The following is a 14,165-nucleotide window of genomic DNA, read 5'->3' as shown; positions in this document are numbered from 1 at the left end:
AAGTTATGCGTTTTTTCGTCGGTTATAAATAAACTGATTCATTAGATTGACCTCCAGTAAAAGGACCTGCGCAAACCCCATTCAAGCTATAATTAAACTTTGAACTTTGCGAATTCAATAGTTAAATTAAATTAACAGTTTTGTACATGCTTTATTTATGTCAGTTTTTCATTTATCACGGGAACATTTGCCTTTTATTCTTAATAACTAAATAATGTCGGTAATAAATGTAACATGGGTACCAAATAAATAATTGCCGATACCCGTGGCTATAAACACCAAAAACGACCAGAATAGTAAATACAATTTTACTATTTAAATTTATTTGTTGGTAAAGTTGTTTCACTTCCTTAATCTAAACACATATCCAAAGCAGTATCTTGTTACCTGGATTCTGTGTTCACTAATTTTCAAGGCTAGTTAATGACAAGATAAATTATAATTAAGTTCATTAAAATAACGAAATTCGCAGAGGCGCACTCTAAATTAATTAGTGGGTGTCTCAAGAGGTTGGCTACCGCTGCTCCTACCCTAACTTAGTTTGCAGCCACATAGCTAGGCACTATAGCGAATGTACTCATTACTTATATAATATTACATCATGATAATTTACCAGCACTTATAGCAAGAGTTGCAATGAGGCAGTTGCTGTACTAACCGCATGTTTCCCGCCGAAGGTCTTTGTCTTGATTGTCTTTGACAGGGAAGTTCCCAACGGCTGCCTGCGTGTTGTCGCTAACCTGCAATTTACTATTTTTCATTATAATTGCACGAGAATAATCAGTGTGTAGAAGAAGCTAATAATTAAGGTTAACGACCTTTATGCTTACTATTTTTACGGAGCTAACTAGGTAACGTGGAAATCAAACAATTACTCGTATTACTCTTAAAACTTGAACTTGATTTTATCTCCTGCTACATTTCAAATTTTGCAAGAAGCTTGTCGTATATTAGGGGTTCGTAAATAAACTACCTATAATATATTTTCTTCTACGTTTTATAGATACCATTAATGTGTGCACCTCACGTCTTAGTGACAAGTATAGTGTTGATGGCCAAACAGATAGTCGAACTTGAACAAATCCATACCTAATGGTGCCGCAAAAAGGTCAGGGTACAATTATCTTTATGTACCAACATTTTCAATATTGTGGTATTAGCGACGTCACTGTTCCCGGTAGGATGATATTAATATGCTATGCCAACCGCGGGCGTTTATTCATGACAGGGGTGAAAGCCTTGAATTACGTTTTGGGGTTCCATCAATGTTCAGATTTTAAACACATTTTGTAACATAAAATATAAGCTACCTACAACTACTACGAATAGTTTCAAATAACCTTTAAATCAATTCATTGCTAAGTTTTATCACAGTCGATATTATAATGTTTATTTTATGCATCCTCATGGGGCTTCACATAAATTTTGCTTTGAACTCTCGAACGAATGTCAACAAAACTTCTTGTTTAATATCAAAATGTTTATTTAAAGCTGGAACCTTTTATCTACTCGTATATGTATTTTGCAATCGTCGTGTCTAGACGGGCAGCATCGCTTGTGTCTGTCTGTGCGTCTGTTTTCTATTTGAGTTACTTGAAAAAATCTGCAACATAGCGAAACGGCTAGATTGAGAAACATGGTAAGGAAGTGTTTTGCTGATTGATTGATTGATTAACGTGAACTGACCCTAAGAAAGCATGAAGAAAGCTAAACATACACCGCGGTATACCGATCAATATTATATAGGTAGATTATCATACCGGCTTATTGTTGTTTTCGTTGTGTGCCAGCTCGAGATCCTTAGACTCCGAGCTTTGCCGGTAGCGTCGCTCCAAGAATCCTTCGTAGCATGATGCTGCCAACATCAGTAGGAAAACCACCAGCGACACCGTCCTGCAAAACGCAACATACAACGTCATAGAGAAATAAACCCGGATAGCTCATTCGTAATCCTCACATAACTACTAACACAACAACCTCACATAAAAAAACCAGATAATTTTGTGGCGAGCCACGTACAGTGTAGGGTTCCGTAGTTGTCCGTCACAATATCTAAGCCTGCTAAGCTGTGATTGTTTTCGTTAACCTTTTCGCTTGCAGGGGTTCTATTTAAAGCTTAATAACCTACGAGTAGGATACCTAGGAAACCAAACGGATCCCTGAATATAAAATGGGCTTCGATGCACCTGCATAATTTTTCAAATTCAAATAATTTATGCAGTAAGTTGGCCACAATGGGCTCTTTTACACGTCAAAATAGATGAACAAAAAAATTATCCTTACTGAGGAACCATGATTTTTTTGCAATACGTATATATTTGGTTTTTCCTGTCGGCTTAATTCATATGTAGGTTTTTACTTTACCTATCGAAAAGTCTTATCTGTCAAAAATAATAACATGATGCTTGAAAAAAACGATGAATGCGATTTTGGTAGCGTGTATGTTTTAGTCAATATGTTTCCTGCGGGATTTTTAAATCGTGAGTGATGGCGCTTCTGATGTAGCAAACGCCATGTTACCTTGGGTACCTATCTGGCTAGCTTTTCGTAAAATTATACGGAACACTTCAAGTTACCTACAGCGGAATTTCGTATAAAGGCCGGCGCAGAGGTGAACATTTCACCGTCAGCAAAATCTGAACTTTAAAAAAGTTGAAGTTGAAATGTACAACAAATATGAGTTCAAGCTCAATTCAACTTATTCATAGTACCTACCTGTCAATGGTGTGGAGTTAATATTTTCATTAGGTTTACTCTGAGTGTGAGAGAATATTTGAATTTAACAGTTAGCGTTTAGTGTACAGTTGCCGCCCCTAACCCTTGCCGTTATGTGTCAGCACTGATTTCATGTAAAAAAAAAACCTTGTAGAAATGACACTGCTACGTAGAATCGTGAGTAGTGATAATATGGTCCTTGTCTAAGTTATCAAGAAATTCATGATATAAAATATTATATTAAAACCGCTATTAAAGTAGGTTTCATGAGATAACTCTGTTTGTCCTAATGGTCCGCGGTGATGATGATAATTACAGGCACTTAATGGAACAACTCGCGGAGGACATTACGGTTGGATCCTGCGGCTCCTTGGAAAAACATTTTAATTAATTGTAGGTGTTGGAAATAACGACGTTGCCCTAATTACGTCCATTATACCTCAATTTACGTAGAGATTACATTAAAAGGGAACGTCACGAATGGGCAACCGTTGTTAAATGTTTGTTAAGTAAATTAACATTGTAAAGTTACACTCATAATATTTCATGCGGTCCCAAAACCATATTTTATTCAAACCAATCTGGGATGTCGCTTTCATATAATTTATGCAAACCGTGATTTGTATATAAATCATATCACTCGACATAATTTATCGCGTTCCTTGGCTCTATCGCGCGACAAGCGCAGCCAGGCCTCGGACAACATGGATTAAGAATTTGTAACGTATTTTTTTCTGTCTAAAAGCAAAAAATAATTTACAACCTCCGGATAACAGAATTTTAAATCTATCTAGTAAAATCTCGTCGTGTTAGCTCAAATCAAATCACTGACGCGGCCACTACCTATATACTGATATATAGGTACGTACAATAAATCCTATCGAATGAGATATAGATACCAAAGGTATTGGAAGTCTTACCCTAGAATATGAGCTTTGGTGTCACGCAGTATATTGTAAGAGCTAGGGACGGGCCGCACGCCGACAGTTTTGATGGAGGACGAGAGGCCGACCGCCAAAGCTCGCCGCGCGGCCGCATTCTCGGCCTCGGCCATCAACGCCCCAATCGCTGTCTCGTTACAAGATGCTGGCATACATTCTCCTACCAGGATCACTCTGCTCTGAAAGTAGTCGGAGAGTAACCACGTGGTTTATGAGATTCAAATGCTGGAAGGTTATACACGAAAATATATATTAGACTTTTGATTAGGGAAATATGAAACTGATCAGCAGTTTCATGTTTCTCCGCCATGCCAAAAACCGTGCCCGTCTAAAGCGAAACTGGGAACTTTCCTTTGAAAATTGCAGTGGGAATATAAAAGCGACTGTAATTATTATGTAGTTAGTTTCGCTTCCCCATTGAGCCGTCCCGGTCGCCTAGTGCTTGTGCAAGGCAAAATATAAAAACCCCCATAATTATGATTATAATATCTTACTAAACTAAAGTCACTTTACTATGCAATTTTCTGTTTTCGTAAAAAATATTAAACTTTTGACATCACTCTAAAATATAGGCTTTGCTTCCGGGAAAAACCGGAACCGAAAGTATAAACGAATTATCATTGTGTCACACGAATTATTGCAGGCAATGTAGGTACTAAACCTAACTCTAACTCCTAACCTAACATGGATACTACATAGTAAACAAAAAAGGAACCCTAAAAAGTGGATAACTCTAATGTCACAACCACATAAGCGAGACAAGAGCGAGACTAACTCGCTGGCTACCCCTCCTATCAAACCAACTGAATCGTGAATTCGTGAGACTTCAATTGTCATAGTGACATTGATTGTCGTTATCGCATTGCATTGAAACTTATTATGACACTCACATTGACGATGTTCTACTGTGGTTCAGATATCTATTATCTAGTAGGTAACTTCGATGATTACACAAATAGGTTTTATAAACTACAGTACATACCTACAATTTCAAGCTATAAGTAATGCAGTGTTTGCGGTCGTGATTAGTTTATAGCCATATCTAATATATAGCAATTAATAATATTATAATACCTTTAAACGAGCAATTCATGTATATATAAATATATTTCACTTCTCATGCTCTAAAAGTAGGTCAATATAGCCTTACGAGGCAGGAAGTAAAGTGAGTACTTTAGTCCCTAGGGAGTAAAAGTAATTAATTTAATAATTTATTTCGAGTGACTTAGAGAAACTCAAACAGCCAGTACTTACTTAGTTTTTGGCATAAAATAAGATTGTGTGTGGACCATTTTCATGACGAAAATGTTACGTTCTTAGTCTACGTGGTCTTAGTTCTATGCTTTTTCCGCATAGAAGGTAGCGCCATTCTATTTATTCCGCAGTTTGTGTATGGACCCTTTCGCCGATGCGATTTTATTATATCTGTGTCTGGTGGGAAAAAATACTTACCACGAAAACTTTGAAAATGTTGTAGAGCGTAAATCATAAACGATTAAAATAAAATGATTATTCTCACAATTGACGACATTGATAGTGAAAATTATGGTGTCGAGCAAAGAGCAAAAGACATAATGATGGCTATCGTTTTTTGTCTCACTAGATGGCGCACTGTTGCGTGAGGTTTTTAAGTATGGCTTTCGAAGTCTATTATTACGGGCGTGAAAACAAAGTTTAGATTAAAATCATATTTAATACACCTTATAACCGTAGCATAAAAATATCGAGCATGCCACAGTGTTGCAAAGTCCCCGTTTTGTTCGGAAAAAAGGGAGGACAAAGGTTTCCGAAAGACAAAACTGTCTCAAAACACAGACATTCATTGCCCCGGAACGCATATTTGCCACAATTAATTTCAGATTTTGCAAAATATTCACAAAATTATTCTAATTATAAATAAACCCGCGTAGCTCAACCAAAAACTATGAGATTTGACATTTCGGAGACCTCACGCTACACTAGCGCCTCTAGCGGCGAATTCATTCGCGATAGCCCTCATTGATCATCTTTTGCCGCCGAAATCTAGAAAGATTTATAATTTATTTAAATAACCTATGAAAGTTTTATGGACTGGAGGAATAAGAAACGCATTTAATTCATTCACAGAAATGACTATTTTTTTCTCGCAATCGCTCGCAAAGCTCGGTCGCCGAGGTACTTTTTTATAAAACTAAACTAACTAAGGACTAAATAGGTTAAACGGTAGAGTTATGTCGTACCTAAATATCAACTACACCTCAGTTTTTGTATAAGAATAAAAATGTTTTTCAAGGCGATTTTCGTATTTTAAAATAGATCACTACTTTCTGCAAACAGTATTTATACGCTTTTTTTTTTCTAGACAAGGGATAGAAGTCTGTGATGGAAAGTTCGTTTCACAAGGAAACGACGAACCGTAAGGAAACTATGTACATAATAATACAATTTATCTACATGCATATCATAACTTCCCTATTATATGTTCAGAAACGACTATCAAATGGCCTTTATTAAGAGACCTGGTATCTGCGGGTGCATCTTCACATTAAAGTACAGTGCATCTTAATGTTTACATTAAAGTATCGGTAATACTTTTTTTAACAATGCATATCTGTACATATTGTAGAAAACTTATGACATGCATGTAGATAATAATTATTATTATAAATAAAACTTTAGTTTTTTATTATCTGTTTTATTTAAGCTTTGGTAGGTACTTCACACTAGTTATCAGGAACACTAACTTAAAAATACAGGCCATATCTGAACATATTATAGAAAACTTATGATATGCATGTAGATAAAATTATGTATGCGGCTATACATAATTAGGCATTAAAACACTCGTGTGATCTTATTATGAAACTCGCCTTATCGCCACACTCGTACTTTAATGCCTCTCATTATGCACCAGCCACATAAATAACTATAAAGTAAACCTTGTCTGGAACCCCAGTGCCTACCTATTTTTTATTTCTGAGTGAGTGGGGGCGACAGTTTTAATACCGATAATAGACAGTCAATAAGACTAGGTAGATTCAGTGCACGAAAATTAAATTAAACGATTCACTAATGAACTACGTAAGAAATTTCTACTTTAATAAGCCTTTTTCCAATTACTAAGAAGTGTGCAAGTACTTTTTGAATACTCATTTTCTGCTGTGAATAGGTTAGGTATACAAAGCAGAAAAGGTACATCGTTACGTAACAAAGTGCTTTTAAATTTATTATGATTACAAAAGCTATCCAATCTCCCGCTGTAGGCCTGGAACTGGGTAAGCTAGTAGGTAGTAATATAATCGCAATTGAATTTGTTCCTTTACTTTTGTCTATCTGCTTACATTCCATAAAAATCGACCCATGTGACTAAGAGTATATCCTCTAATCTAAAGTACGCTTGGTCAAATAACAGAATTTTAAACATATCGTTGAGTACTGCTCGTAAATAAGTCAAAGTCAAGAGAACCTAAAAAATATTTGGATTTTTCGGTAATAGAACAGGTATAGAGGTTAATGTGTGAACTGATTTTAAGCTACCATTTGCAGTTAGACGCTGTTAGTTGTTTGTTACCTGAGGCAGATGGTCCTCGTCAAGTGTAACGTTGATCCTGACCATGAAGAACTTGGTGTCAAAGGGCGGCGTCTGTGCATAGTACTGCTTGAGCTGCAAGTCCCGACAGGAGCTGAACGAACCGAGCCAGTACTCGTTACCGAACATTACGTTCTGGTTGTACTGTCCCGATGCATCGTAAACTGAAAAAAATAAATCCTTTTAAATTTCACGAAGGTAGGATTTACGAGTATATGGCATTTATTTATATGGCACTTGCGAGTGTAAATATTTTGTCAATAGCCAGCGGCAGTGTTAGTAAGAGGTTCTCAATTTGACTGTATTTTTAGGGTTCCGTTTGCTCACGGGTCCGTCTGTCCATCTGTCCTTCATCTGTCTCGTGGGTTTCATAGCCAAATGGTTGAAGCTACCGTATTAAAATTTTCACAGTTTGCGCGTAACCATATTGTTGCCACTAGGTTACAAAAATTTACAAAAAAAAATTTTTTTAATGAGTGCGGCTCCTGTTTAACTAGCGGAGGACCTTAATTTGATCAATATTTCTGCTTAAAATAATAGTGAGGTATTTGCCTACATAACTGAGGATAAAATATTAGTGACTTCTTCACGTCAGTGGTGTGAGGTGTGAGGCAGGTGAGGTAAAACAAAAGCAGTGCAAGTAAAATGTTTCAGAAAATAAATTGAGGTCAGATTTTGCAGAGTTATAACAATAGCAAACATCCGGCGAGGCCGTCGAGAAGTTTTCGTCTAAACAACTTCTTTTCTACCTGGCCAGGATCTGTTGAATCGACTTACGACTAAGCGACGAAAACTTTGGTCAGTGTTAAATAGAACTTCTAGGGCGAGTTTGGCCACACTTATCCACGCGGCTTATTGCACTACTATGTTTTTGAAACTCTGGGTAGTAGGTATCTTAATGATTTTACAACTTAATTATTACTTACATTAAAATTCCGAAAAACATAAATATAAAAAAGCGCTAATGCACTGAATTTCCCTAGAAATGCTACGTTAGAAACTATAATTTTTGTTCACTACTAAGGATTGTACAATAAATTCATGTTTGAACCGACTAAACTTTGCGTAGGTTACATGAGTCTAATACTTTTGGTTTTGTGTCTTATTGTATTTAGTGATATTTATGTTATTTACAGATCCTAATGACAAACCCTCTTGCGAATTATTAAAAAGTTCTTTAATTTTACAAATTAAAATGTTTTATTTATTGATAAGCATTTAAAGATTTAATAACAATCTAAACAAAATTTTAACCTCCTATATACTCAAAACTAAATTAGATAGGTAAGTACTTTTTGAGCTGTGCACAAGAAACCTTCGTATAAGGGTAAGTATCTATTCACTAAGGCGGCTTATATTAAACCATATAGTTGCTTGTTTTGCCTGAGTTATGTACACCGTCCACATTATTACGTGTACCTACCGACTACCGACTTAATACAAGTCGCAGAATCGAGAGCTCGCCAGTCACGATGGGATGGGATTGTAAAAGAAAAGATTTTAAAATAGTAAATAGATAATAACAATTATAACAACAAATGCTATACCGGGTTCATGTTAACTTTAAGAGCTTATGTTACATGTATGCAATATATAAATAAAAATAAAAAATCCCCATACAATCATAGCATAGTATAACAGTTTTGCCCTATATATGACCCTAAAAGCGGCTTGCCATTTTGCCAGCAATCATCTTTATCATCATCATACAATTTTGAAATGAATGCGGGTCCCAGGCAACAGGTGACATTGGGTATTCGTTCTAAGTATCTTGATTAAAATACAGGTAACTTCCTGTTTAACACGGAACTCTCAAGCCAGTAATGTATGATCAGCCAAATATGTGGTCTACCTACCACCCTAAAGTAAATCGTTTGCATGTCATAAACATAAAGCAATATAATGCCAATAGACGTGTCTGTCAACTTGAAAGTAGGACTTTAGCGATATATCGTCACTACTTTTAAAAAAGCTCGTATCTCAAAATCGTCAATTTTATGAGTGAACTTTATAAACATTATTTCAAGGGCCACTTTTGTTAACGTATTGTTTGAGATACGAGATTTTTTCAAATTAGTTATGATATTCATATATGATAGGATGATAGGAACTTGTTTAAAAATTGATAGACCACTTATTTCTATGTACTTCGCATCGTCATAGTCATGTATTGTTTGCTACCTACGGTCTCAGGCATGAAACAGGGCCCCGGCCTCGCGTTTACGAAGTCCAAACGACATTTAAAGTTCAAATGGTAAAGCAACTTTTTGGGCGGCTATAATATTTTTATACTCTTCCAACAAAAGCTAATTTGACGAATTTTGTTTTATAAAATACTCTCGAAGTGCAAACATGTTGCGCTAAAACGGCTGCAGTAAACCAAATCCGAAAATAAATTGCTTCTGTATGCAAATATTAGGCTCGAGGTGGGAAGCGAGCAGGACTGTCAGCTTAGCTGACGTGTGGGCAAACGGTAAAAAATACAGTCATATCATAGCTGGCGCAGGTGCGACGTTAAAAAGTCATTGCATATTAGTATTAGCACAGCGTATAGGTTAATAATTACAGATATTGTGAATACTGTATTTTCTGACCTGACCTGAGTATTGACCTGTTTGTTGGCGGAAATCAAAAATATAACGTAGGAGGATTAAAAAACAATTTAGTCTTTCCTATTTTAAAAGAAAAAGTTATATTTATTCGATTCGGAGGCTTGTTGTGTCATACCAAAGAAGGATACTCGTGAAATATTTGGTCAGCTGTTGCTAACTGCACGATCTTTACAAACCATCGTCGCATGGAAGATTTCGTCTTATCCACAATAATAAAATAGCTAACACATGCTTCCGGTATCGTCTTTTATTTGAAAATAATCGAGTTTCACTTGAAATAAGGTCCTTTTCTCAAACAAAATAATGATTAATGAACGTACGTGCCGCGCCGCGGGGGCCGGCGACGCAGGTTGGTCACGGGCCACGTGGAGGGCTACACGATTCCTTGATTTATTGCTCACATTTATTAATTTTGTAATATTTTTTTCTTTCAAAACGTGGTCCCTTTTCACAGTACGTCGGGCTCAAATGTAGCAAACTAATGACTTAAGATTATTTCCGTGGCGAGCAGGACAATCCTGGCTACCCGCGAGACTTGGTCCTGGCGCTAAAACAATGTACCTAGGTAATCGTGTTCCAAGTACGTTGATGGTATCACTTTCAAAATTAGATTATTTGTAGGTATGCAGAACTATACACTGAGAATCCCCCCTCCTGCGTAAAGAAACTGTCAAAATTTTTGCAAAAAAGGTGATTTTTGTAAAACTATGAAATGACACGTTAGTAAGCTTTATATATTATATATATGCTATTGTTTATCGGGGTTTTTGGATATTGATAGTTATAAAGATAAAAAAACTTAGGATAATACCAGTGTTTGAACATAAAACGAAAATACCTAGTTAATTTTGAATGCTGTATTCATACACGCACGCAGTAAGTAGCTACTTGTATACACGCGTATATATTTAAATAATAAACATAAAACACAAATTTACCTGGGCGAATACGTACTTAAACTGGCAGTAATTAAAATTAAATTAGCGTTTTACTTTGTAACGTACCTACTTTGCTTAACTTTCTGCCTCTTAATTATATATTCCTCGTTAATTAAAAATTTGTGTATTATAATTTCCGTACCACCCATATTTTAAGGTAAGATTACCTATACTAGCGTATTACTATGACGTGTAAAAGGGTACCCGAGTCGTGATATCCATCATGAATTATGATCACTCTAAGGGATCGTTAAACCATTCCGAAATTGACTTGCTTCTCTATGTTTGCACTCTCCAAACGCACAGCTACGAGGTAATAAAATCCTAATAATATATTTACTTTGGGCATAAAATATGAACCTCGTGTACCTATCCACCGATAGAGCCTCGGGCGAGAGAGGATTACCGAGGAAGCTGCCGCAAAATCACCTCTTTAATTATTTAAAGTATATTACCATCGGCACTAGAGCATTAGTCTACAACTACTACAGCTTTGTATAAACAGCACAGGGGCACACATCACAGCGCATACATTATGCAATACACACTTCACTTGTTTTATTTTTCCTTCGACTGTAGAAAGTAAATGAATAAAAACACCACAATCTCAAGCTCTGACTAACTTATTCCACAAATCTGGCTCAAAAGCTGTTGTAAAATATCAGCGCTACTATCTCCGTAGCTTTGTGAAAAGTCAGCCAGTTAATTTCGCAACACATGACACTCTTAACTAGTCAGATTCAACATGGTTAATTTCTCGTATTTTTTCCATGTTTTTCTCCATTTAGTTTTAAGTATTCTGTGTGCAATTATGTTGTGAAAAATAATATTTACCTATCTATTTACTTGGATCAGCCCTAACTCGTAGTCATAGAAAGCTAATATTTTGCATGAAGGCTTTCTTTATTATTTAGACAAGGAAATAAATAAGGATAAGTATTCCTTTAAATTCGGCAAAACTACAGGTGAAAGCTAGCCAAGTCACTGAAATAAATGGCATCATACTTATATCAGATTGAAGTTTGTTTATGTAACTTAATTACCGTACTGTGGGAGTAGGTATGTAAAGTAACTCCGCCACAAAATGAACACAGAAGGGCTCGTTGGACATGCCCCCGCATTTTCTTCCTTACTAATTACGAAAAATTATTTTTAACGTTGAATTTGCAACACTACACTACATCTTATAAAATCTGCCGTGTTACATTAGACTATAAATAAAATCTGGTTAGTAAGTAAAATATTTAGTTGGTTATTAATTTATAATCCAGAAAAGCTACATTATAAAGCTATATGATTCGATTTCAGTTGAGTGCAAAACGTAAAAGTGCTCGACTTTAAAACTTACTTAAACAGGGCGCCCGTATTGGCGAGAGCCACATTCGCATTTATCTGTCGTGTTGTGTCGTGACGCATCAGCAGGCCTACTACGAAACTCGCAAATCGAAGTTCGTATCGCATCGTCCCTTTCACTCGCGTATTAAATGACATAAGCGGCAGCGGGACGGCAACATACGAAGTTCGAGTTTTGCACTTCGTGGTATAGGGCCAGAACGGTATCGGTTTCATACTTTTTAAATGGTTGCGTTCACATTTATCTAATGCAGTGTGTTTTGACGGCTTGTGTTGTGTCGCATCACAAGCTATAGAGAGAGAGAGAGAGACAGAGAGCATCACGACGAGCGTGAATGGGAACGTTGGAAGAGGAAGGCCTAGTCTGTCGATCAAATCGAGGACGTTCTGAAGAAAGGTCGGATCAGGAGTAGGTACTCTAAGCTGACGTGCATGCATAAAAAGATTGATGAACGTAGAGGAAGACAGAGTTGTATGCCAGTATCGTAGCAAATGGAAGGACGTAGTAGTCCGTTGGGAAAAAGGCGTGATTTTATGTAACATCAGCAAAATATGTGGTCTACCACCCTAAAGTTGATAATCGTTTGCTTGTTATAAAACAATAATGCCAATAGACGTGTCTCTCAGCTTAAAAGTACGACTTTAGCGACATACTCGTTTGACAGGAACTTGTTTAAAAATTGATAGACCACTTATTTGGCTGATGGTACCTATGCATGTAAGTATATCAACTCAAATGAATACTAATACCACATAGTGAAATATACAGAAAAAATATAACTAAAAGCCAAATCATTATTAATACGTGCCGCAAGCGGGGGTATTACTCTCTAATTTGCAAAGATATTCACTTCACCTCGCTTTCAAAATATGTAAACTGCTAAAACAATATTTCACAACACTTTTCGCATTGTATTATTAGTTGATAGCATCAACAGAAACTAGAAGAGGGATTTCTTTGAGAGATATAAGTTAACCAACACCATACAGTGTTTGATTAGTGCAATGCCAGTTAAACCGATGGTTATTCATTTTATTAAATCTGCCTAGTACCTATGTACTATCGAACCAACTGAATCGTGACTCACTGTGGAACCTTTTTGTAGAAAAAGTTACAGTGACATCGCATTGCTTGATAAGGCAATTCATTATGTCATTTACTGTGAGAAAGAAGCCATGGTAGCATAGTGGGTTGACGTATGGTCTCTCAAGCAGACGATCGTGGGTTCATACCCGGGCTCGAATCTCTGAGTTTTTCGAAAGTCGTGTGCGTTTCATTCGAAATTTACCACGAGCTGCACGGTAACGGAAAACATTGCGAGGAAACCTGCACAAAGCTGGGAAGCATTTAATGGTATGTGTGAAGTTGCCAGTCCGCACGGGGCCCGCGTGGGAACTACGGTCCAAGCAGATGTAGGTATTAGATCAAAGGCGAAAAATAAGTCAAACTTCACAAGACATGTCTTATCTTTTATACTCGTATGAATATAATGCGGTTATAATTTCCTGGCAAAACCTCCTCATACAGACTAGTGGAGCGTGTTATTGTATTCTATCTGGCCCTATATATTACGAAGTGCAAAATTCGAACTTCATATCTTGCCATCCCGCTGACGCTAATGTTATTTAATACGAGAGTGAGAGGGGCGGTACCATACGAGCTTCGATTTTCGAATTTCGTAGTAGCCCCTCCTGTTGGTTGCGTCCGGTGAATTTCATCTCGGTATTATGAGCGACGTCGACTATCGGTTGCTGATCAAACAACCAACTGAACCAACACTACTCAGGTTTCAATAATATTAAAGTTCATTAGATTTACTACGAGACTTAGGGGCTGTTTCACCATCCATTGATTAGGGTTAACCGACGGTTAAATGTGATGCCGTCTCCGTCTATTCGAACAAAACAAATAGAGACGGCACCACACCTAACCGCCAATTAATACTAATCAATGGATGGTGAAACAGCCCCTTAGTAACGTTTTGCTATCATGTTTAATATTTAGCAGCAGAAGAATCCACATAAGATTTACATACAA

At 36.7% G+C, this 14,165-nt stretch overlaps 1 protein-coding gene across 4 annotated transcripts in view; it reads right to left on the bottom strand.

Annotated features, from left to right (window-relative positions):
- LOC141426693 (nose resistant to fluoxetine protein 6-like) overlaps positions 1-14,165 on the bottom strand; it is a 60,091-nt gene that overhangs the window by 8,532 nt on the left and 37,394 nt on the right. For 3 of the 4 annotated variants that reach the window (XM_074085807.1, XM_074085823.1, XM_074085815.1), the window contains exons 3-6: positions 7,207-7,388; positions 3,636-3,835; positions 1,761-1,893; positions 659-740 (exon numbers count right to left, since the gene is read on the bottom strand). In XM_074085807.1, the coding sequence (XP_073941908.1) occupies positions 659-740; positions 1,761-1,893; positions 3,636-3,835; positions 7,207-7,388 (597 nt within the window). Of the gene's footprint in view, positions 1-658; positions 741-1,760; positions 1,894-3,635; positions 3,836-7,206; positions 7,389-14,165 lie in introns of those variants that run through there. The other variant, XM_074085832.1, reaches the window with a different exon arrangement.

Source organism: Choristoneura fumiferana, chromosome Z, assembly GCF_025370935.1.
Source record: "Choristoneura fumiferana chromosome Z, NRCan_CFum_1, whole genome shotgun sequence".
NCBI lineage: Eukaryota > Metazoa > Arthropoda > Insecta > Lepidoptera > Tortricidae > Choristoneura > Choristoneura fumiferana.
Note: the sequence above shows the minus strand (reverse complement) of the source record. Positions and strands in the feature narration are given on the sequence as shown.